Source organism: Dreissena polymorpha, chromosome 6, assembly GCF_020536995.1.
Source record: "Dreissena polymorpha isolate Duluth1 chromosome 6, UMN_Dpol_1.0, whole genome shotgun sequence".
Taxonomy (NCBI): Eukaryota; Metazoa; Mollusca; class Bivalvia; order Myida; family Dreissenidae; genus Dreissena; species Dreissena polymorpha.
The window spans coordinates 110194659-110220819 of NC_068360.1; the positions used below are offsets into that span (position 1 = coordinate 110194659).

The 26161-nt window shown below is 36.5% G+C and overlaps 3 protein-coding genes across 5 annotated transcripts in view; 1 reads left to right on the top strand and 2 right to left on the bottom strand.

The window, feature by feature from the left end:
* The window catches only part of LOC127834224 (sodium/hydrogen exchanger 7-like), a 78389-nt gene extending 74714 nt beyond the window's left edge, over nt 1–3675 (bottom strand). Inside the window, exon 1 of the mRNA XM_052359893.1 lies at nt 2570–3675. Within this exon, the coding sequence (XP_052215853.1) occupies nt 2570–2693 (124 nt within the window). The 5' untranslated portion in view covers nt 2694–3675. The remainder of the gene's footprint in view (nt 1–2569) is intronic.
* Nucleotides 3676–14366: 10691 nt separating this feature from the next.
* The window catches only part of LOC127834280 (zinc finger protein 85-like), a 48153-nt gene continuing 36358 nt past the window's right edge, over nt 14367–26161 (top strand). For 2 of the 3 annotated variants that reach the window (XM_052359991.1, XM_052359990.1), the window contains exon 1: nt 24744–24827. The gene's annotated coding sequence lies outside the window, so the exon portion shown is untranslated. Of the gene's footprint in view, nt 14490–24743; nt 24828–26161 lie in introns of those variants that run through there. The other variant, XM_052359989.1, reaches the window with a different exon arrangement.
* Nucleotides 21005–22316, bottom strand: LOC127835993 (involucrin-like). Its single transcript, XM_052362411.1, has 2 exons — nt 21694–22316; nt 21005–21014 (listed from the first exon to the last, which is right to left on the bottom strand). Exons 1-2 carry the CDS (start codon nt 22314–22316, stop codon nt 21005–21007), a joined length of 633 nt encoding a protein of 210 aa, XP_052218371.1.

The window sequence follows — 26161 nt, forward strand, 5'->3', positions numbered from 1 at the left end:
ACGGCCGCCAGGACGCTGCGTAGTCACGTGATACACATCTTACCAGTGGACTCGTCGGTCGCTATGGAGATATTGGCAAGTGACAGTTTATTGCACTTGATAGCAGTTGTTTGTTTATTTAACACGCATTGCTAATTGGTAGTCGCCTGCTTCTTTTATGCATTTGACAGTTTGTCAAAAGTGTAAAATTTTGCCTTTGTATTTAAGTGACTCGCGATTAATGTACTAATTGCCGAAACTATCAAAGACGAATTTAGTGCTTTCATAAACTCATAAAGAAAAATAACGGTTTCATATCATTTACGATGCCTATTAAAGACAAACATTTTGATAGTCATTCTCTTTTTTAATTTCTCCGTAATAAGACGTTCATAGATTATAGAAAAGTAAATTGTCAGTTCAAGTTAACCATCATGGCTTCCAAGCGTAAGTTCTTGACGTTGGAAGAACGCGTTAAGGTCATTAGTTTGTTAGGTAAAGGACACCGTTGAAGACGAGTGGATAGTGATCTTGGTGTAGGAAAAACTCAAATTCAGAGCATTTTAAAGCGTAAACATGAGATTATGGACGAATTCGAGGAGAACGTAAACTGTGAAAGTAAACGCCCTAAGCGTGAGTCGGAATTCGCGTCAGTGAATGACTTAGTGCATAAGTGGTTTGTTGACGCAAGTGCAAGGCTGTTGTCTGTGTCTGGACCTATGATCCAGGAGAAAGCCTTGACGTTTGCGTGTGAGTTAGGATATTTGGACTTAAGGCTAGCAATGGCTGGCTCGAGTGTTTTGTAAAAAGAAACAGCATTGTATTTAAGATTCAGAGTGGTGAGCGGGGTGAAGTCAAGAGTGAGATTGTAAGATGTACATGTACGTATACATGTATGTCAATAGTTATTTATACAGTATATGATAAATTAAATAAATAATAAAAACATAAGGGAATAGAAATACAACATGTAATAAATATACAAATGTAAAACAAAACTGTGTTTTCAATCCTTTATTTTATTATACATGCATAAGTATTCAAACATTTAAACAACAGAGCACATACATAGATAAGGTACCTGTAAAAAACTACTAGCATATTTTGCAAAGTTTCGATCGACCCTGCGAATAAAGACCACCTGTGAACAAAGACCACAACGACCAAATCCCTTGAGTGGTCTTTATTGACAGGTTGGACTGTATATTAAAAATAGATCTGAACAGTTATGTGGCCAAATTGAAAGTGGCAAGGGAAAGAGCGGGAAAATCACTGGTCAAGCCTGACTGAACAATTACATGAACTAGACATATGATAATCACATGCTTGACTGACTTTAACTCTTAGATTGGCCACCGGATCACAGCTTAATAAGTAAACCATGTAAACACAATGAGTTAAAGGGAAATAATAGCATTAAAACAGAACAAATGAACAGAATCTTGAAATGAATATTTCAACTCTGTTACATAACAAAAAGCCAACGCAGTCTTTCGAAAATGTTGTGTACAATGTGTAAGTGTTATAAATCGTGTTATAATGCAAAATTATTAACCATTGACTCATTACTCTTCGGCAATAGTCGACGGGTGTCTTTTAATTTTCGTCATTTTCGGAAACTGGCATAACAATTTTGGGACATTTCGACCCCAAACGATTTCGGCCCCTAGACTTTTCGGCCCCGAACGATTCGGCCATAGTCTTTTCGGCCTTAGGTTTTTCAGCCCCAATCATAAACGGCCCCTAGACATTTCGGATCATTTGAAAAAATATTATTGGGAATGTTTAACTCGTTTAGAAAGTTTAAGATAATAAAAATACTTGTTATTCTCTTGTCAGGTCAGAAAGGTCTCGTGTCAGTAATTACATAGCTTAAAATACAATCTACAAAAACAAATAATAGTCTTTCTCTCTTAATCACTATAGATTTATACATGCTTGAGTATGGATTTCCAATCTACTTCGTTTAAAAAACTTATTATATAAGTGAATGTAGATAATTTTGCATTATTGAATCAATACACATGTGCCTTCGTTATATACTTCTGCAGATAAAACTATGAATGGCTCTTTGAATGATTTCTTATCTAATTTCAGCCAGATGTGTTGAATGACCAGCAGATGTTCACTGCCACAAAGTTAATATCAACAAATGATAAGGAAACCCAAATACAATTTACCTGCAGTGACCAGCTGTATGCACATGCTTTAAAATACATGGAATATTTAACAATTTAGAATTCATAATAATATGTACATGTATCTACAATATGTACTACAATATGTACTGGAGTAATGAGGGTAAGGCGTACTTTTGCGTAAAATGTTATCACGGATTAGCCTGTGCACTTTACACAGGCTTTAAATTACAATGAGTATTTAAAAAATCTGTGGGAGAAAAACCTTCTGACTCTTCATAACAAATATTACCCGTTATAGCCCTTATTATAGCCCATTAAGCACCCTTATCCCACAACGTCTTAAAGTTGTGTCGGTCACCTTAAATTACATCGAAATTCACCAATAAGATAGTGAAATCTATATGATTTTATGTCACTGAATCGGAATCCACAACGAGTCACTTACGCACCGTGAAAGCGATGTACGCAGCGTGGAAGCGTCCGATGATGGAGCTCGTGCCGTAGGTATTGGACGAGACAATGGTGGGAAGTCATTGCTTCTGACCGCGATAACTGGGGAACTTCGAATGACATCGCAATTCAATGGAGTTCTTGATGTCCAGGCTGCATTATTTCCCACTACAGGTGGCGACAGGCAATCTTCAACATGGATAATTGGAATTTCATGTACATTTATGTTATCTGGTTCTCCGAATACGAGTTCCACCTTCTCTATTCGAACATTGCCCTGGACCAATGGAACACAGTGATTTGCTTTCCAGGTTGTGTTGCGTCTCTGACCAATTTTAACCTTCGATGGAGCGTGCATACTGCTCCACATAATTGTAATCACAGGCTTCTCGGGATCTACGAACGGTGGCTTGATAACTTGGTAAATGTTCTTGAAGTTGTAGTTGTCTGTTCCGTTGACTGCGGGATACACAACATCGACCTTGACCTCGATCTAATGGGCCAGGGCCACATGGAAGCCCAGCAACGATCAACACAACACATTATGATCTCTTTGTCATACTCTGATGCTGACGACACCACTTCATTTGGCTTATAAGCCCTATGTCTAACAAATTTGTCCGTTTTTCTGCCATCTCAATGCAACACCTGTAACGCAGCTCAGTACTTCGGCTCTCATCCCCCTGTAGGTGTATGGAAAATGCGTTAAAAATGCAATTTCCGTCACCGGTGCATTCAAGTGCTTTCTTCTTGGTACAGTAGAATACCGATAAAATACCGTTAGCAACTTTATCTTGGGTATGATTGTCAAAATTGTCATGAAGAGATACATTACAAGGCACACTCCTTAGCAGCAAACGTTCCCGCTTGACGCCAACACGCAGCTGTTCTAATCCACATTGCGAATCTTTGTACAGTCTTTTTAAGCCCTTATCAAAGTCAAATGTCCCATCAATGTTTGAACGACACGAGCAGCAGTGATAAGCGAGCTCTGTTTTGATCCATTTCTTTCGGTCAGATTTGACGATCCTCTGGCACTGGAAATGACTTCATTTCAGACAGTCCTGTTAAAAGGTCATTTTTATTTCAATACTGGCTGACTGACTGACTGACTGACCCTATACACATCAGTTCTTCTTATCAACCTGATGCCTGTTGTCTGCTACTGTTTCTTATCATAATTGTATATATTTCAATACACCATCAGTATTCTGCGCTCGGCCGCTAGATTGCATAAGTTGCAATAATGTTGTGCGCGTGCAATAGGACGTTGGGTTTATGATTTTTAAACAATACATGTGAATTGAAAAATCTGACTTAAAATTTCTCTGGAAAAGTATTGTGTTGTTGTTGTTTTTTTTTCATTTAGATAACGCACTATTCATAACTGAATCGTTGTTAGTAATAAAAATAATATTTTTGTACATATGTCGCATAGGCGAGTTTCCTTTGAGATTTAATGACGGATCAAACTGAATTGGATTGCCGCTTCTAACTGTGAACATATGTTCGGCCTTTTCTGTTATTTCAGATTTCACTGAACTACAAAAATGATCAGTCAGTACTGGATACAACAATATAACTGTTTAATTATCAGAACAGAACAAAACAAATATTTTATTCTCATTACGCATATTATATATATTGGTACTTGGTCTTCATGAGAAGTTAGTAGTTATGTATTTGGATCTTTCTTCTAAATAAAACGAACAATTAAGTAAAAGTGATATTTGGCTTCTCAATCGTTAAGATTACATAAAGCATAAATTATATTGTTTCTGCTAATGTTATAATGTCTTCCAGTTTCAATTAACAACTTATGTGATGAAAGGCGTATTTTAGCAATCATATTTATATGTGTTCTTTTTATTGTCAATAACATAAACATTTCAGAGACCTTTCAAATAAAGGTTTGAATTCTTTGTAATGAGGTTGATAAATCAAGATTAACAGGTGATATTATTGTATGCTTCAAATTCTCCGGCTTTCACTCTTTAAGTTCTCAGTAATCCGTTTTGAATTAGAGCCCCCCCCCCCCCCTCCCCCATTATTAAAGACGGTGCTAATTAATCGTGGAAGATAGAAGATATTAAGCGCGTTACAAACTGTATGTGTCAATTTTACATGTACTTGAGAAACTGTGTGATCGGGCTAGGTTTGTGTAGGTGTTGATTATTATTTATTATGAATGGTTGACTTTGTATTATTGTGCACAAGAATGACAAGAAAAAACATTGATCGATTAATAGCAAAACGCCAGCTATTCGATGTAACGCTGTTAAGTCGGGTGGTTGTAGAGCAGATGTGACAGGAGGCAATTTTTTTTCACATAAAACACATAGACATGCAAATCAAGACAAAAATATTTTTGCGATAACATTCCGTTAATAATTATCTTAAATGTACTTTCTTTCCTGTCGGTAGCATATTGAATTCAACATTATTGTTACGCTTAATATAAATACGAAGACTAACTGGATTCCGGGAAAAGATAAATAATCGTTTTTGCGTCGACTAGATAAGATTTATTTTGCGTCGGCAAGACATAAATAGACAACATAAGCCATTAAGGCTTTTGAACCGACTATATAAACATGTGTATAAATGTAACAAGTATAAAACATCTACAATATGGAAATAAAATATAGCAAAATTAAGTTAATAGATATGATATGCATGCTACTAAGTTAATGAAATCACAGTATTACATTCTAATAGTTTTCATACTATTTAAAGAAATATTGTGCAGGAGGCCGCTGATCTTGATCTATAAGTAGATCTAAAAATAACAAATAAAAAAATAAAAAAACTGCCGTAAAAAATTGTGAGTTTAAAGACTAAGAAGAAACCAAACACAAAATGAGCTAAGAAAGTTGGTAAACACGAGGTATCAAATTGAAACAGATTCGAATTGAACTGGTCAGCAGCTTCCTCACAAATAAATAAAAGGTTGCAAGAACACATAAGCAAATATAAAACTGACAAGCACAGCAAGTACATATAAGTACATAAAAAACCCTGACAAGTACACATAAGCATATACAAACTGACAAGCACAGCAAGTACATATAAGCACATATAAAACTGACAAGCACAGCAAGTATATATAAGCCCATATAAAAACTGACAATCACAGCAGACCGAAGGTAGTTATAGATTAAAGGTAAAAACAGATTTCATGCTAAACAAAATAATAGTGAAAAATGTTCATGGTAAAAATGTTCATGGACTGGCATCAAGCACATAAAGACTGACAAGCAAGGCAAGCTTTGGGTCGTATTAGAATCTAAGTAAACAGTTTACGTAACAAATAAAAAAAGTAAAGAAAAGTGAATAATGTTTATTTAACTGTCACTGGTGTCATGCAACTGGCTCTAAACATACAATATTAATGCGTACATGTATACACATAGACGGGTACACAAATAGACCTATTCATTTTAGCACAAAGCAACAAGCAGTACAGAATATTTATAGACAATAGAAATCAACAGGGTAATGTTGAAACATGCAATACAAAAAGCACAAAAGAGCGCAAAAGCACAAAATAAGCACAAAATAAGCACAATAAACATGAAAAAGAAGTGCACAGAAACTAGAAACTACTTATTTTTCAGTATGCTGTACCTGTGCTGTGGCCCTGTTCCAGGAACAAGAAGAACATTAACAGACATTTCCATTCCAAGACTGAATAAGATTTTTGAATTGATTATAATTCATGTTGGCTCTAAATTCTTCTGGGGGGGGGGAATTCCTCAGCACAGGGGCAGCATACCTGAAAGACTGCTTACCATAGGTTGAAGTTTTTACTCTAGGAATCTGTAAAATATTTGAATATCTAAAATTTATTGACGAATTTCTTTTTACAACTAAGTTAGTTAGTACTACAGGCACAAGCCCGTTAAGAATTGTGTAGGTTTCAATAGCCATATTACGCATTCTTCTAATATAAAGAGATGGAACTTTAATCTTTTTGAAGCAAATTATGGTAAGATGAAGAAAAATCATTGTAAACAAATCTCAGTGCCCTTTCTTGCAGTCTTTCCATTTTCTCTGTATTTTTTCAGAACAGAAATAGCCAAGCCATTGGGCAAAAATTGAAATTGGATAATATAAAAGTATGAAAAGCTGTCAATTTATTTAGCTTATTTAGATGTTTACCTATTCTTTTCAGGATATTTAATTGCCTACCCGCTTTTTTTACAAATATTCCCAATATGATCTTCGAAATTTAGTTTATAATCAATATCAATACCAAGAAGTTTTACTGTTTCATCACATGTTATGCTGCTGTCTCCAATTTTGAATATGGGGTTTTTACTAAAAGATTTTTTGCCTACTGCTATGGCCTGAAATTTATCTGGATTGGCTTGCATTTTATTAATACTAAACCAGTCGTTAAGGATGTTACTTTCATTTTGTGGAACTGTAATAACTTCATTAAAATCTGGTGAATGAAAAGATAAGGCATTGTCATCAGCATAATTATATAGTGAACTTTTCTGAATAAAGTAGAAACTGTCGTTAATAAATACATTGAAAAGAAGGGGCCCTAGAATGAACCTTGTGGTACACCTTTGCCAATGCCAGCCCAAGAACTTACAATATTTCCAACCTTAATTTGTTGTTTTCTGTTTGTTAGGTAAGATTGTAGGAGGCTGGTGGCAGGCTCTGATAATCCATATTCATTTAATTTTGATAAAAGTATATCATGCAGAAGGCAGTCAAACGCTTTCGATAAATCCATTAAAATAGCGGCAATATATTCATTATTATCCAGAGCCTTTCTCCAGTCCTCCGACAACCTTAGTAAAGTGGTTTGGCACCCATAGCCTTTTCTAAAAGCACATAAATAATTGTCAAAAATAGTTTCGAAATAATCAGTTAGTTGTTCAGATAGGACTTTTTCAAAAATCTTAGATGGAATAGGTAAAATGCTTACAGGTCTATAATTCGCTTTTAGTAAAGCATCATTTTTCTTGTATAGAGGAGTGACTTGAGCCAGTTTTAGGTTATCTGGAAAACATGAAGTAGTAATTGAAAAATTTACTAAATTTGTAATGGGCTCAACTTATGCTGGTTTACCAAGTTTTAGAAGTTTAATAGAAATTTTGTCAACTCCTGTACCTTTTTTGATATTAAATTTGTCTATGATTTTACTTATTTTAGTTTGGTTTGTATGTTCGAAGTTAAAATTTTCTGGGGTAAGTTTTCTTTCTTTGATTTTATTTAAGCTTGGGTGGTTGTTTGGGTCAAAAACATAAACTTTACCAATATCATTTACAACAGTTACAAAAGTCATTAAAAATTTCCGAAACATCCTGATCATCTGAAATCATTTTATCATTTTTATTTAGTATAATTTTGGGTAACTAAAGTTGGGTCTAATAGAACAAATATTTTTTTATAAAAACAGTGCGTTCGCAACAAACGCCGCCCCCCCCCCGGCTACAGGTATGGTAAATGTCTTTGATGTTTAGTTGCAATCCGTGTAAATTTTGAATTAATTTGTTGAACGTAACCTTGTATTTTGCGCATGCGCTTTGTTTGTGTTTTTGTGCGTGCGCGAAAAACAAGTCGCGTGTTTTTTCGTAATAAAATAAAACATTTTTTTGTGTGTGAATATAAGTCTTTAAAAGCACAATTCTGTCAATAAGTGCATTATAAAATAGTTTGTGTCAGGTAACTTAGCCCTATCCATGTCCCAATAGTGTCACTTTTGCCCGTACGTAGCCTGGAAGCTACCTTGTACACCGCCACTACCCCACCCACCCGGTAATACATGCGGCGAACATACACGCTCGATTTCACCATGACCCTGGAACTGTTGATAGTCATACTACTTATAGTCAACATTACCAAGAGGAAAGATTCTCCATCTTATAAACACCATCCAACTTATCTATCAGGAGTCTCAGTAAAATGCCTTAGACATAGATTTTGGAACTTCTGCGAACCAGCAAAACCAATGAAGAACTTATTATTGTTGACCTGCATCCTACTACTCTGCGGTGACATCGAGTCAAACCCAGGACCAGTAGCAAACGCCCAGGTTTATCCCTGTGGTTTATGTGACCTCCCAGTAACGTGGGAACACCCAGACGCCTTTTGCTGCGATGGCTGTGATATATGGAACCATCGCTCCTGTCTCGATCTATGCTCTGCTGATTAAGACCTTCTAGCAAAACACTCGCATATACAATGGCTATGCTGCAAATGCGCAAGTGTAAATATTTTCAGCTTTACATTTAGAAGTTTTGAATTTAGCTCAAACATTTATGAACATTTGTCAAACATTGATTCTACAATAGACTCATTCACATCGGGCACCCCATTCAGTCCTATGCATTCCAGCAGCCCTACAGTTAGACCCTGCTTATCAAGACAACAACGCTCCTCTTCAACTACCCAATCAATAACCAACAGTTCATCCTTGTTCCTTGTCTCGCAGAAACGAAATCTTCGCATCATGAACATCAACTGTCGCAGTGTTTGCGGAAGCAAAAGCTCAGAACTTAAAGCAGCTCTCCACTACATCAAACCTGATATAGTCTGTGGCACAGAGTCATGGCTAAAAGGTTTCAAACCAGGGAAACCAACTGCAACAGACGCCATACAATCCAGCGAGGTATTTCCTGCCCATTACAAGGCATACAAAAATGACAGAGGAACGCTTGGGGTGGAGTATTCGTTCTTGTCCATGAAGACCTTGTCACTGAAGAGAAAGCGGAATAAGTCACCAACTGCGAGATTGAATGGGTCCAAATCAAGCTAAAAAACAATAAGAAACTACTAGTATCATCTTTCTACATGCCTCACAGAAACATGACAGATGTAAACGAACTACGGAAATCAATAGAGATGGCTATGAGTGACAAGGAACGGCTAACCATCATAGCTGGTGGTTTCAATTGCCCTGATATTGACTGGGGAAGTCTATCGGTACGTAGGGAAGCCCAGGACAGAGATGTACAGCAAGCTCTACTCGACCTATCAACCGACTACAACCTCACTCAAGTGCATGACAAGCCCACCAGAGAAAACAGCCTCCTTGATCTCATTTTCACCACCAACCCATCATTAATCAAGTCCACTGCCAACACCCCCGGGATATCTGATCACGATATTGTTGTTACTGATTCGGACACAAAACCATATTATATTAAGCAAAAACCGAGACGATGTTTCACTTTTTCTAAGGCGAACTGGGACCAACTGAAGGCCGACATCACAGACATATCAAGACAAGTAGTACAGCTCTATAGCAACAAAAACAACGTTCATCAACTATGGAATACATTTAAATCCAAACTCTCATCAGCTATCCATTCTAATATACCATCTAAAATGAGATCTTTAAATAATTCGGCTCCATGGATTTTCAGAAACATCAAACGTCAACTGAAACGCAAAGCCAGACTCTACAAAAAGGCAAAGAAATCTAACAATTGGGCTAACTACAGAAAATGCCAAAATGAAACAAAGAGAGCTATGCACAAAGCTGAATGGAATCACATTAACCAAATAATAGAAGAGGGCCTCCAAAACAATAACTCAAAACCCTTCTGGAATTACGTCAAGTCCAGGATAGAGGATAACATTGGAACAGCTTCTCTACGTGAGACTGGACACCTCATCACAGACAGTAAAAGCAAGGCAGAAATACTAGTAAATCAGTTCCAGTCTGTTTTAACCAAGGACGACACAAACCAGCCAACTCCGCAACTTACAAAGCGGGTAAATGACGACATCCCTCCACTACACATAAGTGAGGATGGTGTACTCAAGCTGCTGAAAAACATCAATGTCCGGAAAGCAGCTGGTCCAGATGAACTTCCAAACAGAGTACTGCAAGCCTGTGCTATAGAGGCAACGCCAGCCATTGCTGCCATCTTTCAGAGGTCAGTAGACACAGGCGAACTTCCAAAGGATTTGCGAGACGCAAATATTGCCCCAGTCTTTAAGAATGGAGATCGCCATTCGCCAGAAAACTACAGACCGGTATCACTCACCTGCGTGCTCTCCAAGCTATTGGAGCATATCATCTGTCGTCACATATTAAACCACTTGGACAAACACAAAGTATTAACAAACCTAAATCATGTCTTCCGCTCAGGATATTCTTGTGAAACCCAACTTGTTGTCACAGCCCATGACCTACTCGGATACCATGACCAGAACAAACAGGTCGACACCATCATCCTAGATTTCAGTAAGGCCTTTGACACCGTGCCCCACCAACGCCATCTGCTGAAGCTTGAACACTACGGCATCCGCGGTCCAATACACAACTGGATATCCCACTTCCTCACACAACGGGAAATGTGCGTCGTGGTTGAAGGAGAGAAATCCCGTAATGTTGCTGTAGGATCTGGCGTACCTCAATGCACAGTGTTAGGGCCCCTGCTGTTTCTTTGCCATATTAACGACCTACCAGAAAGGGTGAAATCCCACATCCGGCTGTTCGCAGACGACTGCCTACTGTATAGAGCCATCAATTCAATCAAAGACCACCGAATCCTACAAGAAGACCTTGAGAATTTACAAATATGGGCCCAGGACTGGGGAATGCGGTTCAACTCTAAGAAATGTTATCTCCTCAGCTCAAAAACGAAATCCTCATTTTTCTACACCATTGGCAACACAATTCTCAAAAATGTACAAGAAAACCCATACTTAGGAATAACTTTCTCCAACGACATGAAATGGAAAACCCACATCTCAAACATTACTAAACGGGCCAACTCTACACTAGGCTTCCTGAGACGCAACCTCAGATACTGCCCCCAAAACTGCCGGAAGACCGCGTACCAAGCGCTCATTCGCTCTAAACTGGAGTATGGGAGTGTAGTGTGGGACCCATACCAGCAAGGTGACATTGACAAGCTAGAGAGAGTCCAACGATCTGCGGCTCGCTTTATCACCAGAGATTACAAATCCAGACAAGAAGGATGTGTAACAGCCATGCTTGACGATCTAAACCTCCCCACACTACAAGAGAGGCGACGCCGCCAAAGATTGACGTTCTTGTACAAGGTAGTGGAAGGGCACGTACCGGCTATAAACGTTGATCACTATTTGCATCGACTTAGACCGAAACGCACTATTAGGGCTTAGAAGTTTGAAGATTACGTCCACGACAATATAGTGTTAAAATCGGTGAACAATAACTCTAAGTGCTACCAGCCATTACACACAAACAGTGATAAATTTAAATACTCTTTCTTTCCGCGAACTATCCTTGACTGGAACTTTCTCAGTGAAAGCACAGTGAACTCAACATCTATTGAGTGCTTTAAGGCCGCAATACCGGCAAAAGTGGGACATTTGCCAGGCTCATATTAATTTCATGCGCACTCCCCGTTGAATAAAAGCCAAACTTGGTCACTTCAACGTATCCATTCAGATTCAGATTCAGATGCACTGTCAGCAATTTCAACGAAACAGTGTGGCCAACTAATATTTCGTATAAATTAAAATACGACAATTCAGCAAAATTTGTCTAGTATCGAGGTATGATATATTTATAAGCTGCCAATGACTTAAACACAGTGTATACCATGCTTTAATGAGTTTATGAACGAAATGGTATGTGGAATAGGGGTACCGGTGAAATAGGGCCTTAGGGGTAAAAAAAACGCTATTCCACCGTTAGTCCATATAAACGGACTCCCAGAGCCTTTGATAATTTTTGCTATGTCGGCTCTGGCAGTCCATATGCACCCCTTCTTAAACATGGGTGCAGTTCAGGGCAGCGAATCAGTGCGCTTCACTAAACAGACGTCGTTCGATACATATTGATAAAAATAATGAATAAACTTAATAAACATGTTAAATTTACCGGAACGGCGACGTACGGATGTAATCCTTTGCATGCACCCTAATAAATACGACAATGTTTCAACTCACTATTCTCGTTGACATTTTTATGTTGAAATTTGAAACAGTTTTTCTGTGTAGAATATTCGATATCGTTATAGACTTTAATAGGCTCCATCACATAACCCGACGTGCAAAATATGGAAGCGAGACAATTCACCCCCAAGACAATTCACCCACAGAAAACAATTCACCCCCTAGACAATTCAACCCTGCTCCCTGGACAATTCACCCCCAGATATTTTTTTTGTTTCCTTTTTCTGTTTGCTTAGGATTTAGTAATTACGAATAACTGTTTTCTAAGGATAGTTATTTGTATTCTATTAATTTTTTATAAAGTTCTTATAAAAGCATATAAAGATGTTCTTAGAATGTCTTTCTTTTTTTTCCATAAAATTACTTGCATTTGGAACATAAGTGTGCTTTTTATCTATTGATGTTTGTTTTTATTATTTAGAATATCTTATTATTGTTTTTATGACATTCAATAATTTATTATGTGTTTTTGTCTTATTTAATAATGTTTTTATTAATTAAAACAGTTTATATTTGTAAAAAGTGTATAAATAAGTAATAATGGTATTGCATAGATTATTTGGAAATAATCCAATGTTTTTTATTTTGATAAGGTATGCAAGATTTCGAATTTTTCACAATATTAATATATTTATTTTTAAATTGGAAATACAATAATAAAATATTTGTCACATAATCACTCTACAAAGTAACAACACCTAAAAACAACCTTTTTCACACCACTAAAGGTAACAATAAACATATAATCTGTCAGGCATTCAGTGCTGATGAGGGTACTTTTTATCTAGGGATAGAGATAAGGCTATAACTGATAGGGGTTGCTTAGAGCAGAGACGTAGATAAGGTTGTAGTATGGAATGAGTTAACATACTGTATGATTGAAGTGGACTTGTATTGAGTACAATTAAAAAACAAATACATTTCAGAACATTTTTCAATTTTGTCAATTTACCAAAACGTGAAAAGGCCCTTTAAATAAAAATAATAATCAAAATATCAGCTGAACAAAAATGACATTTTTTAATACAGGTATTACCAGGTATTAGAATAGCCCAGCCCAACATAATTATTTGTCAATGTGTGTAACTGAAGTCTTTGTTTATCTGTTTTGACACTTTAATTTATCTGTTTTTACACTTTGATAAAGCCTCATCAGGGGTGTGAATGCTTGATTGTAATACCCATTAATTGCACGCTCCCAACCAGATTAAATTTCGTTTCTTTAATAAAGGCTTTCTTATAAATTAAACCATTGTATTTTATTAAATTAATTATCCTATTTAACATTATTAAATAAGAAATTGTGATAATGTAAAATTCTAAGAATTCAATGAAACTAATGAATCGATTTCATTATTTGAAAAAGTACTACTAATCAAATATTAAAATGATAATTTTATTTAAAACAAATGCACAAATATAATACAAAATACTTAATTTATTTTAATGTATATGTTGTAACACAGTTTATTGAAAAATACATTGGTTGAACTTGAGTTGCATTTGACAAAAATCACAATGCCATCATTCATTTACATACATATACTACATTTCTTATTTTCACGTCAAAATTGTGCTGCAAAATCAAAATTAAACCCAAAACATCTGCTCACAACTTATTTTCAAATATGACAAAAGCAAATGACAATAAAATCTCATAAAAAATGGGGGTGAATTGTCTTGGGGGTGAATTGTCTTTGGGGGTGAATTGTCCAAGGAAATAAAATTCTGGGGGGTGAATTGTCCAAGGGGTGAATTGTCTTGGGGGTGAATTGTCTGACACCCCATTCTATACATAGATGGTGACGTCACTACGTTATTATCAGTAAGACCGGTGTGACACAATGTCTGACACCCCAAAATATTGGTGTACTGCGACCTAACCAATATTGGGTAAATTGTCCAAGATGGCGGATACAGCGTACGAAAGAAAAACAAAGTCAATAAAAAGCAATTATTTCTTGATTTAATGGTACCATTTGGATGAGTTTGTGGTTTAGACAGGTAAATATTAATAAGTTCTTGCAGTTTCAGTGTTCCTTAACCCTTACATTGTTGATAACATTTTGCAGCTTTATCTTTGAGTTGAATTATTGCAACTATTCCAACGTTATAGCGTTTTTTTTTAACACTGGTATTGGTAATACATGTACAGGTCTCAGTTTTGGAATTTTAATGATTATTAGGTGGTATGCGCGTGTTGGACATGTAATTATAGTTTTCTATGTTTTTATGCAAAAAGAATCTCATTTTTTTCAGTGGATTCATGTTTTGGTCGATGTTAGTCCAACTTGTTGACCCTCTTAAATATTAAGCTACTATTTATATTGGTTATATTTGGAACGTACAACCAGGGAAGGACTTAAACAATGGTGGAAAGTTTTCCTTCTTTGTCTATATTGTTGCCCAAGGATTTTGTGCGCAACATTTAAGCGCCGATATCAGACACTTAATATCAACGGATTACAATAATATTCAGGGCTTTTTTTCCTGATTTTGTGAAGCGGCCTTGGCCCCCTCATTTTGTGAAAAATGAGTCGCCAACTTTCTTAAATTGTGAAAAAATGAGTCGCGAACTACTGAAAATTGTGAAAAAACGAGTCACGAACTTGTACCAATTTTGAAATTCAGAAATAGATGCATAAGTATAGTAAAAGCATGTTTAACACTTAAAATATTATGAAAATGTCCTTAAATAATGTAATAAAATCATATCTTCCTTGTATGAATAGTATATTCAGGGGTTTCAATGGCCCCAAAAAAGTTGTGCAACTTTATCGCGGTGTGAAAACCGCTAGTTGTTCCGTCCTTTATTAATAAGAACAATCATTTAAAAAACCTTACTACATTAATGAATGATGGCATTTACTGTATTTTTTATTACTTTTAGAAGTATGTTAATAAACTTAATTAATAAATAAATAGCAACAAGTACGTTCATAAGTCTTAATAAGCTTTATTTTTATATAAATAACTTGTTTTCACTTGATAAACCAGATAAGCAACATAATATACAGGGTTTTTTTTGGCCCGATTTTATAGCCGAAATTCGGCTATGTTCCCAATCTCAAAAAGTATACTTTTTTCCCAAAATGTGGCAAAAAATTCCCAATTTCCAAAAAAAAAATAAAAAAAAAAAAAAAAATTTTTTTTTTTTTTTTTTTTTTTTTTTTTTTAGAAAGAAGTCTCATGTGTATTTTATCTCAATTTTAATTAAATTACATCTAACAAAGTATTATATGATTTTTGTCTTTTAATTTGAATGATTATAAAGAGTTAATTCAATTTAGTATTTCCCTAATTAGTGGACTTTTCGTGTGGAAAAAAGGCTAATGAATTTATTTTCCCAATTTCATGAAAATGCCGATAAAATTCCCAATTCCAAAGCCATGGGCTATCTTCCCAAAAAGCGGAAAAAAAACCCTGATATAATAATGTTAACAATAATGTAACAGTATCCTGCATAAATGTATCAGAATTATTTCTTGAAACATAGAATCACACAAATGTATATCATCTGTAAGGAAAATGAATAAAAAATCAGAAAATAAAGCATCTTAATTCAAATTGTTAAACAGTTACATTTGGTTATTTGGACATGTTTTAAATCAACTTCTATTTATTATCAAATTTCACAAATTATAAAACAACATATATTGTTTTAAGGTTTTCTGTTATCTGTGGTGGTTGATTTCCAGGTCCAATTAAATGAACATTTTTCACATCTATTTCTTGACTGAAAGGCACAGGATAATTGCAGCCATTCATTCTTGTTGTCTGAAATAACACAAAACATATTTTTACAAGCTATCAATAACAAATCAACACACAAATATCACTATATTTAGATGTCCGAATTTTAACATATCCAAAATATAGTACGAGTGAAAGAACTACTTTTGATTTCAGAAATAGTTGGTATCTTAATTAAAATATAGCGTTCCCAGAACATTATAATACTGAAACTGTTAAACATGTTCATGTGAATGGATCACAGTTATAATTTATTTGAACCAATATTTACAATAATTGCAAAAAGATAAGATATAGAATAACAAGTCTTGCTCTCGGTTACCAATGGCAATGCTTCATTTGCATAAAAAAAATCAGATTACGTTCCTCACAATTTAATACATGTCCGTTTTAATCGTGCATTGTAAAAACACTAACCCTTCTGTAGAAGCTTCGGCTTTTTTATGGTTATCCTGAATTTCAATAAATTTGGTTTATTTGGTGTGTTTTTTATCTTTTTTGCATAGTACCGCGGGTTGCGCAACACTATTTTGTTTGGATAATGGTGAGGTTGATCGTCCGCATGTAAACTAATATGCACCGCGCTGGTTTCAAAATTTTAATCGATTCACGTTTGTAATCGATTGAAACAACGACGTCATTTGAACGATTAGTAGGCCTAAACAAAAATTGCGAAATAAAAATGAAAAATGGTGAAACAAAACTTAATTTTAAAATGTTTTTTTGTAAAAAAATCGCAGCCGTATTAGATTGAATTGTCCGTGTCCGAGAATTGTGAATTGTCCGTTTCAAAATGTCCGTCCACGGCCAGTCTCAAAGAAGAAAAAAAAGCCCTGTTATTACATACCTGTGTAGATAATTCATTTCTCAATAATGTTCTGAAAAAATATGTAATGACACCTTGAATTGCGCACGCCTGAGCAATTTAAATCCAACACCTAATGAAATTTTCAATATCTCTTGATTCGCTCGCTGTGTTAGTGTAGATATAAATCGATAACACAGCCTTGATGTAAAGCATGTGGAAGATTAAACAGCGTAACATACAGTTTGTTAGTCTGTTGTGGTGCAGAGCGTTATATAGTAAACCAATGTTACATGTATTATACTTTTCTGGATTAATTAAGCATTTTTTTTCTAGAGTGACAATTAAAAAGTTCTGAAATAAATAACATCTTTTATTTTTACACGCCGGTTCATTAATGATAGTGATACAGATCGTACAGTATACCGTCATATGTAACGCAGAATGTAAGTACATAAAACAACACAGACAGAGGTGCGAAAAAGACATGCATAAAAAGTTGCTGAAACTTAGAAGGGTGAATAGAAACTGCACCATATCTGTTTTGAACATATGCTTATTAAATCGAAAAAGATGAGCATACTAGATCTACTTTTTAAAGGTAAAAGTCGGTTTTAAAAAGCTCATGTTGAAATTATACGTACACGTTACATCGTAATGCCTTCTTCTGATTGGTTCATATTTTTGCCCCCCTTCGAAGAAGAGGGGGTATATTGCTTTGCTCATGTCTGTCTGTCGGTCCGTCCACCAGGTGGTTTCTGGATGATAACTCAAGAACGCTTGGGCCTAGAATCATGAAACTTCATAGGTACATCGATCATGACTCGTAGATGACCCCTATTGATTTTGAGGTCACTAGGTCAAAGGTCAAGGTCACGGTGGCCCGAAATAGTAAAATGGTTTCCGGATGATAACTCAAGAATGCTTAGGCCTAGGATCATGAAACTTGATAGGTAGATTGATCATGACTCGCAGATGACCCCTATTGATTTTCAGGTCACTAGGTCAAAGGTCAAGATCACAGTGACCCCACATAGTAAAATGGTTTCCGGATGATAACTCAAGAACGCTTAGGCCTAGTTAAATCAGTTTCATGACATGGCGACAGGTCAGTGATTGTTTTGCGATTTAAGCAGAAGTTTAACTGAAGAATTTATGCCTATCTAGCTTCAATTCGAAGATATTTGAGATAAAAATGGACTTCTGAACTAAAACATTATGAGTTGGTAATGTTATTTTGCAATTTTACGCAAATTGATGAAAATTTAAACTTTCTGGTGTCCACCTCATAATTGTCTTCCCCGATAAGACATTCCAAAGAATTTAGCCCATATAAAAAGTATCTCTTAATTCTTTGCGTGTCTTATAAGACTAAGTTGATGTGTGTACATTTTTACTAGTGCTCAAAGTTGAAACGGGTACCTGAATAAAATAAATACCAGGGGATCCGGGTCAATGTCTCTGCGAACGATACCGGTTTGGGTCACAAGCTACGAATTACAATACGAAGTACAATGTTACATGTTGAACATGTAGTCAAATCACCTCTTTTAAACAAGTTTAGTAAATCTCGCCCTTTATCAGCTTAAAGGGGCCTTTTCACAGATTTTGGCATTTTTTTAACTTATTCATTAAATGCTTTATATTGATAAATGTAAACATTGGATCGTAAAAGCTCCAGTAAAAAATCAAGAAAAAAAATAAAAAAAGGAAAAGAACATTGCCCGGAGCAGGTTTCGAACCAGTGACCCCTGGAGTCCTGCCAGAGTCCTGAAGTAAAAACGCTTTAGCCTACTGAGCTATTCCGCCGAGTACACATTCTTGACGTATTTATACCTTATATAAGCAATCTTCGTAGTTTCACAAAATTTAACGACAAAAACAGAACTCTCCAAATTATTCAATCGTTTCGCGTTGCAACGCTTTATAATTTTTAGGTTTTAAAATCGTCAAAAGATGCATATAATGGCTATATTAGAGCATGGTTAATGTTCAGTATTACTGTTTCCTCACAAATATCATAACTGAAACGAAAACTTACGAATCTGAAACAATTTTTTTCAATTTTGTCAATTTACCAAAGCGTGAAAAGATCCCTTTAAGCAGTAGTGTTATTACAAATAGTCATAAGTAGAATGGAAGTGACGCACCTAAAGCATAAATGTCGAGTTTAATTTGTTATTCAGATTCCAAAATGGCGCACAGAAATTAGGAATAAAAATTAATCGATTAAATTTGACAGTTGTTAAAGAAATGGAGTAAATGCGTAATTAGAATGAATTATTTCATTGCATGTGACGTCATTTCGCTGCCAATCCTTAATTGACTTTAATAACACTTTATTTCTTTGGTAAGTTGAGACTATAACAACCAATCAGTTATCAAGGAGATTTCCACACCTAACAAAATGGCGGAAAATGACTGGCCGAAGAAAACAAAACCCATTTTGAGTTTTTTTTTCTCCGGCAAGTACAATAATAAAATATATCGATAGTAATAACATCCCAACAGAGTCTTCCCCAAAACCGACATCATTTAGCAATGACTAAAAAAAGTCTGCCCCTACTTCCAAGCAAATTGGCTTTGATAATTTTCTTGGTTACTGTTTGACACAACAAAATGACATGCAGTTTGTGCATAAAGCCCAAACAAGAAAAAGCCTTTACTATCAGTAATTTTAATTTGATAAGGCTTTAGAACACTGGAGAAGTGTAAAGCAAATGTGAATCTTTCCTCTAATTCCATTGAAGAAGATTTAGACAGACGTAGATGCAGACATTAAATACATGTACATGTAACTGTTCAAAGTTTTGTTAATATATTGACAATTGTTTGACAGTTTTACCTTTTTTTTTTAAATGTTCAAGTTTGAATTAGAATGTTACGTCCTGTGGATTGGCTGTAGGAATAAATCTAGCCAGTTTAAGAGTGCCAGTAAAAGGTAATTAGTTTCTGAAAATTTAATTCTGCTACAAATGTATTTCTCTGTCCTCAAATTTTTCCCTTTTGTCCCCACTTTTTTAGCCCTAAAGGGTCCCTGTCCCCAACAGTACAGATTCATGACAGAACACTGTTGTTTTAGTTATAATTATTTTATTCGAGCAAAATCAGTACATTTAATGGCACACTTCAGCACTATTTATTTCCTACATATTTATTTAATACATTGTGATAACTTAAATGCCAGATATACAATTAAAACAGTAACATGTTTTTAAAATCTTCATGATGTAACATAAGACACCGGACAGAATAATGGTGTATTAAAGTCCTATTGTGTGATATATAACATGTTTGGAGTGGAATAGCTGTAGATCCTTGTGTATGCGCTATTCATCCTTCTGTATGCACCTACTGGCTGTTAGTCACCCTCTGTAGCATGTTTATCTGCTTGTAACATCAGGGCTTGCACTAAGCAGCGTACGGCCGTATATTACGCCTGATAATTGTTTCCATACGCAGATAAAAAAAAACATGACGTCCACTGTACTTCCTTAAAATTAGTCATACGCCGAAAATAGCAACCCGTGACGTAAGCTGTCGATTAAAATAACACTTCAATCAACACTGCTTTCTGCCGACTCAATGTGCTTTGCACACGTCTCGATCAGTCTAAACTCCGCCTCCTTATATTTGCTACCGCCCGCAGGTGATTAGCAAGTTTATTGTGTGTTGTTTATCTAACGGTTACACAATTTACCCCCCGCGCGGATCGCAAATTGACCGTGACAAAGCAGTCGCTTAAAATTGGTTGCTTTAACAACGCACTCGTGCCTCTTCGCGTGCCATATGTTGTCTAATGATTAGGAGATAATTGCTGGTTTGGGGCAGACGGCACGGTAAAAGAAAGACGGCAAAAATAAATAAAGAAAAACAAAACTGATCAAAGTTTAATTAATTACGTAGATTCACTACTACAGTCTGCATGGTGAATGAATGTTGTGCTAACCATTTCAGCCACTTACAAGGCTCTGCAAGCACAATGCAACATTGGGGTTCAGATAAATAGAAGGAACGAAATAATGCATACTGTTGTGTTTGCAAAGACAAAAACTATATTTTTAAGCCGCCGGATCGAAAGATCGGGGGTATATTATTTTTGGCCTGTCTGCCTGTCTGTCAGTCATTGTGTCAGTTATTTTATGTGTGTGTCACACAACTTTAACCTTGGTTAAACTTTTATAACTTTTGCAATATTGAAGATAGCAACTTCATATTAAGGCATGCATGTGTATCTCATGGAGCTGCACATTTTGAGTGGTGAAAAATAAAGGTCAAGGTCATCCTTCAAGGTCAAAGGTCAAATATTATTGTTTTTGTCTTTTCTAAAACTTTAGCCTTCGTTAAAGTTTGGTCATAACTTTTTTAATATTGAACATAGCAACTTGATATCTGGCATGCTTGTGTATCTCATGGAGCTGCACGTTTTGAGTGGTGAAACGTCGAGGTCAAGGTCATCCTTAAAGGTCAAAGGTCAACTATTATTTTGTATTTGTTTACTTTAATATTGAACATAACAACTTGATATTTGGCATGCTTGTGTATCTCATGGAGCTGCACGTTTTGCGTGGTGAAAGGTCAAGGTCATCCTTCAAGGTCAAAGGTAAAAAAAAATCAAAGCGGCGCAGTAGGGGGCATTGTGTTTCTGACAAACACATCTCTTGATCCAATGGAATATTGAATGCATAGTCTTCTTCTTCATGTATTTCACTCTGATCTGGTGCGATGCCCAGGTGGACCTCTGGTGTTAAACTCTGATCTGATACGATGCCCAGGTGGATCTCTGGTGTATTACTCTGATCTGATACGATGCCCAGGTGGACCTCTGGCGTATTACTCTGATCTGGTGCGATGCCCAGATGGACCTCTGGTGTATCACTCTCATCTGGTGCGGTGCCCAGATGGACCTCTGGTGTATCACTCTGATCTGGTGTGATGCCCAGGTGGACCTCTGGTGTATCACTCTGATCTGATACGATGGCCAGGTGGACCTCTTGTGTATTACTCTGATCTGATACGATGCCCAGGTGGACCTCTGGTGTATCACTCTGATCTGATACGATGCCCAGGTGGACCTCTGGTGTATCACTCTGATCTGGTGCCATGCCCAGGTGGACCTCTGGTGTATCACTCTGATCTGATACGATGCCCAGGTGGGCCTCTGGTGTTTTACTCTGATCTGATACGATGCCCAGGTGGACCTCTGGTGTATCACTCTGATCTGATACGATACCCAGGTGGACCTCTGGTGTATCACTCTGATCTGGTGCCATGCTCAGGTGAACCTCTGGTGTATCACTCTGATCTGAAACGATGCGACCTCTGGTGTATCACTCTGATCTGATACGATGCCCAGGTGGACCTCTTTTGGTGTATCACTCTGATCTGATACGATGTCCAGGTGGACCTCTGGTGTATCACTCTGATCTGATACGATGCCCAGGTGGACCTCTGGTGTATTACTCTGATCTGATACGATGCCCAGGTGGACCTCTGGTGTATCACTCTGATCTGATACGATGCCCAGGTGGACCTCTGGTGTATTACTCTGATCTGATACGATGCCCAGGTGGACCTTGGTGTATCACTTTGATCTGGTGCGATGCCCAGGTGGACCTCTGGTGTATAATTCTGATCTGTTGTCTCCATTATGGGTGTAAATATATACGGAATATTACGCTAGTCAATTTTTTCAAGTCTTTGTATCAGTCGAGTGGCTTGTGTGATGACGTATCTCACGAGAGGCGGAGCCTCGAATGTGATACAAAATAACGCACACCATCTGACTGATACAAATACTTGTAACAATTGACTTGCGTAATATTCCTTTTATTATATACAACTTTGAATCATTTAAGCTAAACCAGTTTAAGCGGTCATGATTAACCAAGATGGTTTTTATAATTTTCTGCGTTCAAAGTGACGTCATTAAAAGTAGTCCGGCTAGCATGAATACTATGAATTGGAAAACTAGCGAGTAGCATAATACGGGATTTATTTTTGTGCAGTTGTATTTTACAGATTGATACAACTTGTATTTTTTGGGAACGTAAAGCAGGTATATAATAATTGTTAATATCTCACAGCAACTTGATCTCAAGCATTTGTACAAAATATTGCGAACAGAAAAAACCCAGTTAAAAGTGAAGTGTTTGATTCCATAGGCGTTATAATTTTATACCTTGAAACTGACTGGCCTGGCGCTACAGCATCTCTCAGTAGATAAACATCAGGTGATCCTGGTTACTCATCGTTCAGATCTTTCAAAATACCAGAAAGTGTGTTCGAGTCCAGTAATATCATTTCATAGTCTTCTTCAAACATTTCCTTGTCTTCTTCAAACATTTCCTTGATAAGTGATCCACTACTGGAAACTGTGGTGTTTACTACTGGTACAAAGTGATTAGGTATCAAATTACTTGAAGTCATGTCATGCCTGGGAGATGACCACCTTATATAGCCAGTCCCTGAACCATCGTATTGCCTGGGAAGAACTAATATGTTCAATGTGGTTGAGTACAAATCCGATCCCAGTTGAGGGTACATTGAAAAAAAATTGACAATGCGATACCGAGCTTAGAGCAAAGATCTGTCAAATACCCATGTATGTTTTGTCCTTACATGCCTCCATAACTTCCTTTTAATGCCCCCAAAACATAGTTTATGGGGGCATATTTAAATCACTCCGTCTGTTAGTCTTTCTGTTTGGGTAAGTATCTGCTCCATAAGTCAAGCAATTGTCATCATATCTTCACCAAACTACATGAAAATGTGTTAGGAAATAACATCTAGGTCAAGTTTGATAATCGGCCTAATTGACCCAGACACTCCTTAGTTATGGCCCTTGAATCGTAGAAAAATTGCGTTTTTTCTCGTTTCCGCTTCAATAACTCAAGCAAGTGTCATAGGATCTTTGCCACACTACATGAAAATGTGTAAGGTCATAAGATCTAGGTCAAGTTCGATAATCAGCCAAATTGTCCTAGATACTCCTGAGTTACGGCCATTGAATCATCGAAAAATTAAGTTTTTTCTCATTTCCACTCAATAACTCAAGCAATTGTCATCGGATCTTCACCAATCTTTATAAAAATGTGTAAGGCAATAAAATCTAGGTTGAGTTCGAAAATCAGCCAAATTTACACAGGCACTTCGGAGTTACGGCCCTTGAATTATAAAAAATGCGTTTCCGCTCAATTACTCAAGTAATTGTCATCGGATCTTCATCAAACTTCATGAAAATGTGAAATGCAATAAGATCTACGTCAAGTTACATAATAAGCCAAATTGACTCAGTACACTCCCGAGTTACGACCCTTGAATCATCGAAAAATTGCGTTTTTTTCTCTTAACTTCTATGTCGCTTCAAATGTACATTTAACTTTCATATTTGGTATGCATGTGTATATGGACAAGGCCTTTCCATACGCACACAAATTTTGACCCCTTTGACCTTGAACTGAGGATCCGCGTTTTGGTTTCGAAATCTGCGTTTAGATTTCGAAAAAGCGTTTTTCGGGGAGCATTTGTCTTCCGATGGAGACAGCTCTTGTTATAATAAATATTTCTTGGTACTAACATTTTTCCAGGTATGTAGTGTTCTGTAAACATAGAATAAGTCTTTATAAGATCTTCCGCTTCTTTTTCAAGATTTTATTTTCTCTTTTGTAGGTGATCAACACTCAAATAACGATCTATGTTTGTAACCATTTCTATGACAATTCGGCAACGTATTTCAGTGTGATGATCTTCATCTCCAAAGGCCAAAATTCTCCCTGACCGAGGTAGGCAATTTCCGTCTCCCTGAACACTAACTGGTAATGTGCCGACTGCTGCTAAAATGGTTAGATTGTCATAATCTTGTTCATGTGCCAGTCTGTCAACTGTAAGCCTATGACTAATTACACTGACGTCAGTGTTGAAGTATGATTGTCCATAGAGTTCTTTTACCTTCTCCTCTATCGAAGAAACTAAGATCTGTAAATCACCAAAGGACTTACAAAGACACATTTTCCTCAAAATCATTTCAAAGTTGTCTTGCATTGAGTGCATATGAGGATCAATGCCTGGAGATTCCAACTTTTTCTGACTTTCAATTTCAGACACTTTGAGGTCAACATTCACTGAAGGGTCACCCACATTATACTCCTCCATTTTACAACTGGCACCGTTGGGCTGTCAAGATTCTCCTCTGTGTTTACAACAGGCACTGCATTTCGTTGGAGACGTTTTATTTCATACTTTCCTACGTATTTCCCATTAACAAGCTTAACAGCTTAAAAGTCCCAAGATTCACATTTCACGCAGAAGCATGACAGATTCCACACTCTTAAGAAATCGTGTTCATCTGTTGCGTTCAAGATCTGATTAAATGTTCGTGTACTAAGCACTGTTTTAACATCTGTTTCTGGTCTGTTTCTGTTGATCTCTCCAAGCTTCACATAGAAAAAGTTACGTGTTGACAGCACATCATTTACTTCCAGATTATTGTGACAGTAATCATAAATATCTTCTGCACTGTTCAAAACTGCCACATTTCCAATTATATCTCTATCCAAAGACCTATGCAGTTACACCAATTTCCTTCGTTCTCGTTCTTCCCATGCTCTTAACCAAAATAGCTTCTGTTTATTTCAGGTTTTTCATTGGCAATATCTGCAAATGGTCCTTTTGACTTATACTGGCTACAACACCCATCACTGAATATTAATCGTCTACTTGGCTCTTTGAATTGTAAAATGTGTCTATTAACTATGTGTCCAAAGTGATTTACGGCACGGTAATCGTGGCAATCGTCCTCTGATATAACAATGCTTGAGTTCCGTACCAAACCTACATCAGACTGAAAGTAGGTCTCCACTGGATTCAGTGTCACTTGCCGAGCAGTGTAAAAGGCACATTTGATTTTACTTCGATATTTTATTTCCTTATTTACGGCGAAATCCATGACTTGCAAAACTGAACCAGCTGGAACGTTAGCTTATTTGCCTGAACTGTAAGTTCTGCCACTGAGCGGTGAACAATGTTGGAAGAATGTGTACCCTTGGGCCGGCTTCTTGATGTCTTTTTCAACCATTTCTTGAATATTTTATAACTTTGGTTTTGTTGCCTTTCACAT

Excerpts from the sequence above, each read along its gene's own strand:
- LOC127835993 (XM_052362411.1), bottom strand. The coding sequence starts at position 22,316 with ATGGCACCAGATCAGAGTGATACACCAGAGGTCCACCTGGGTATCGTA.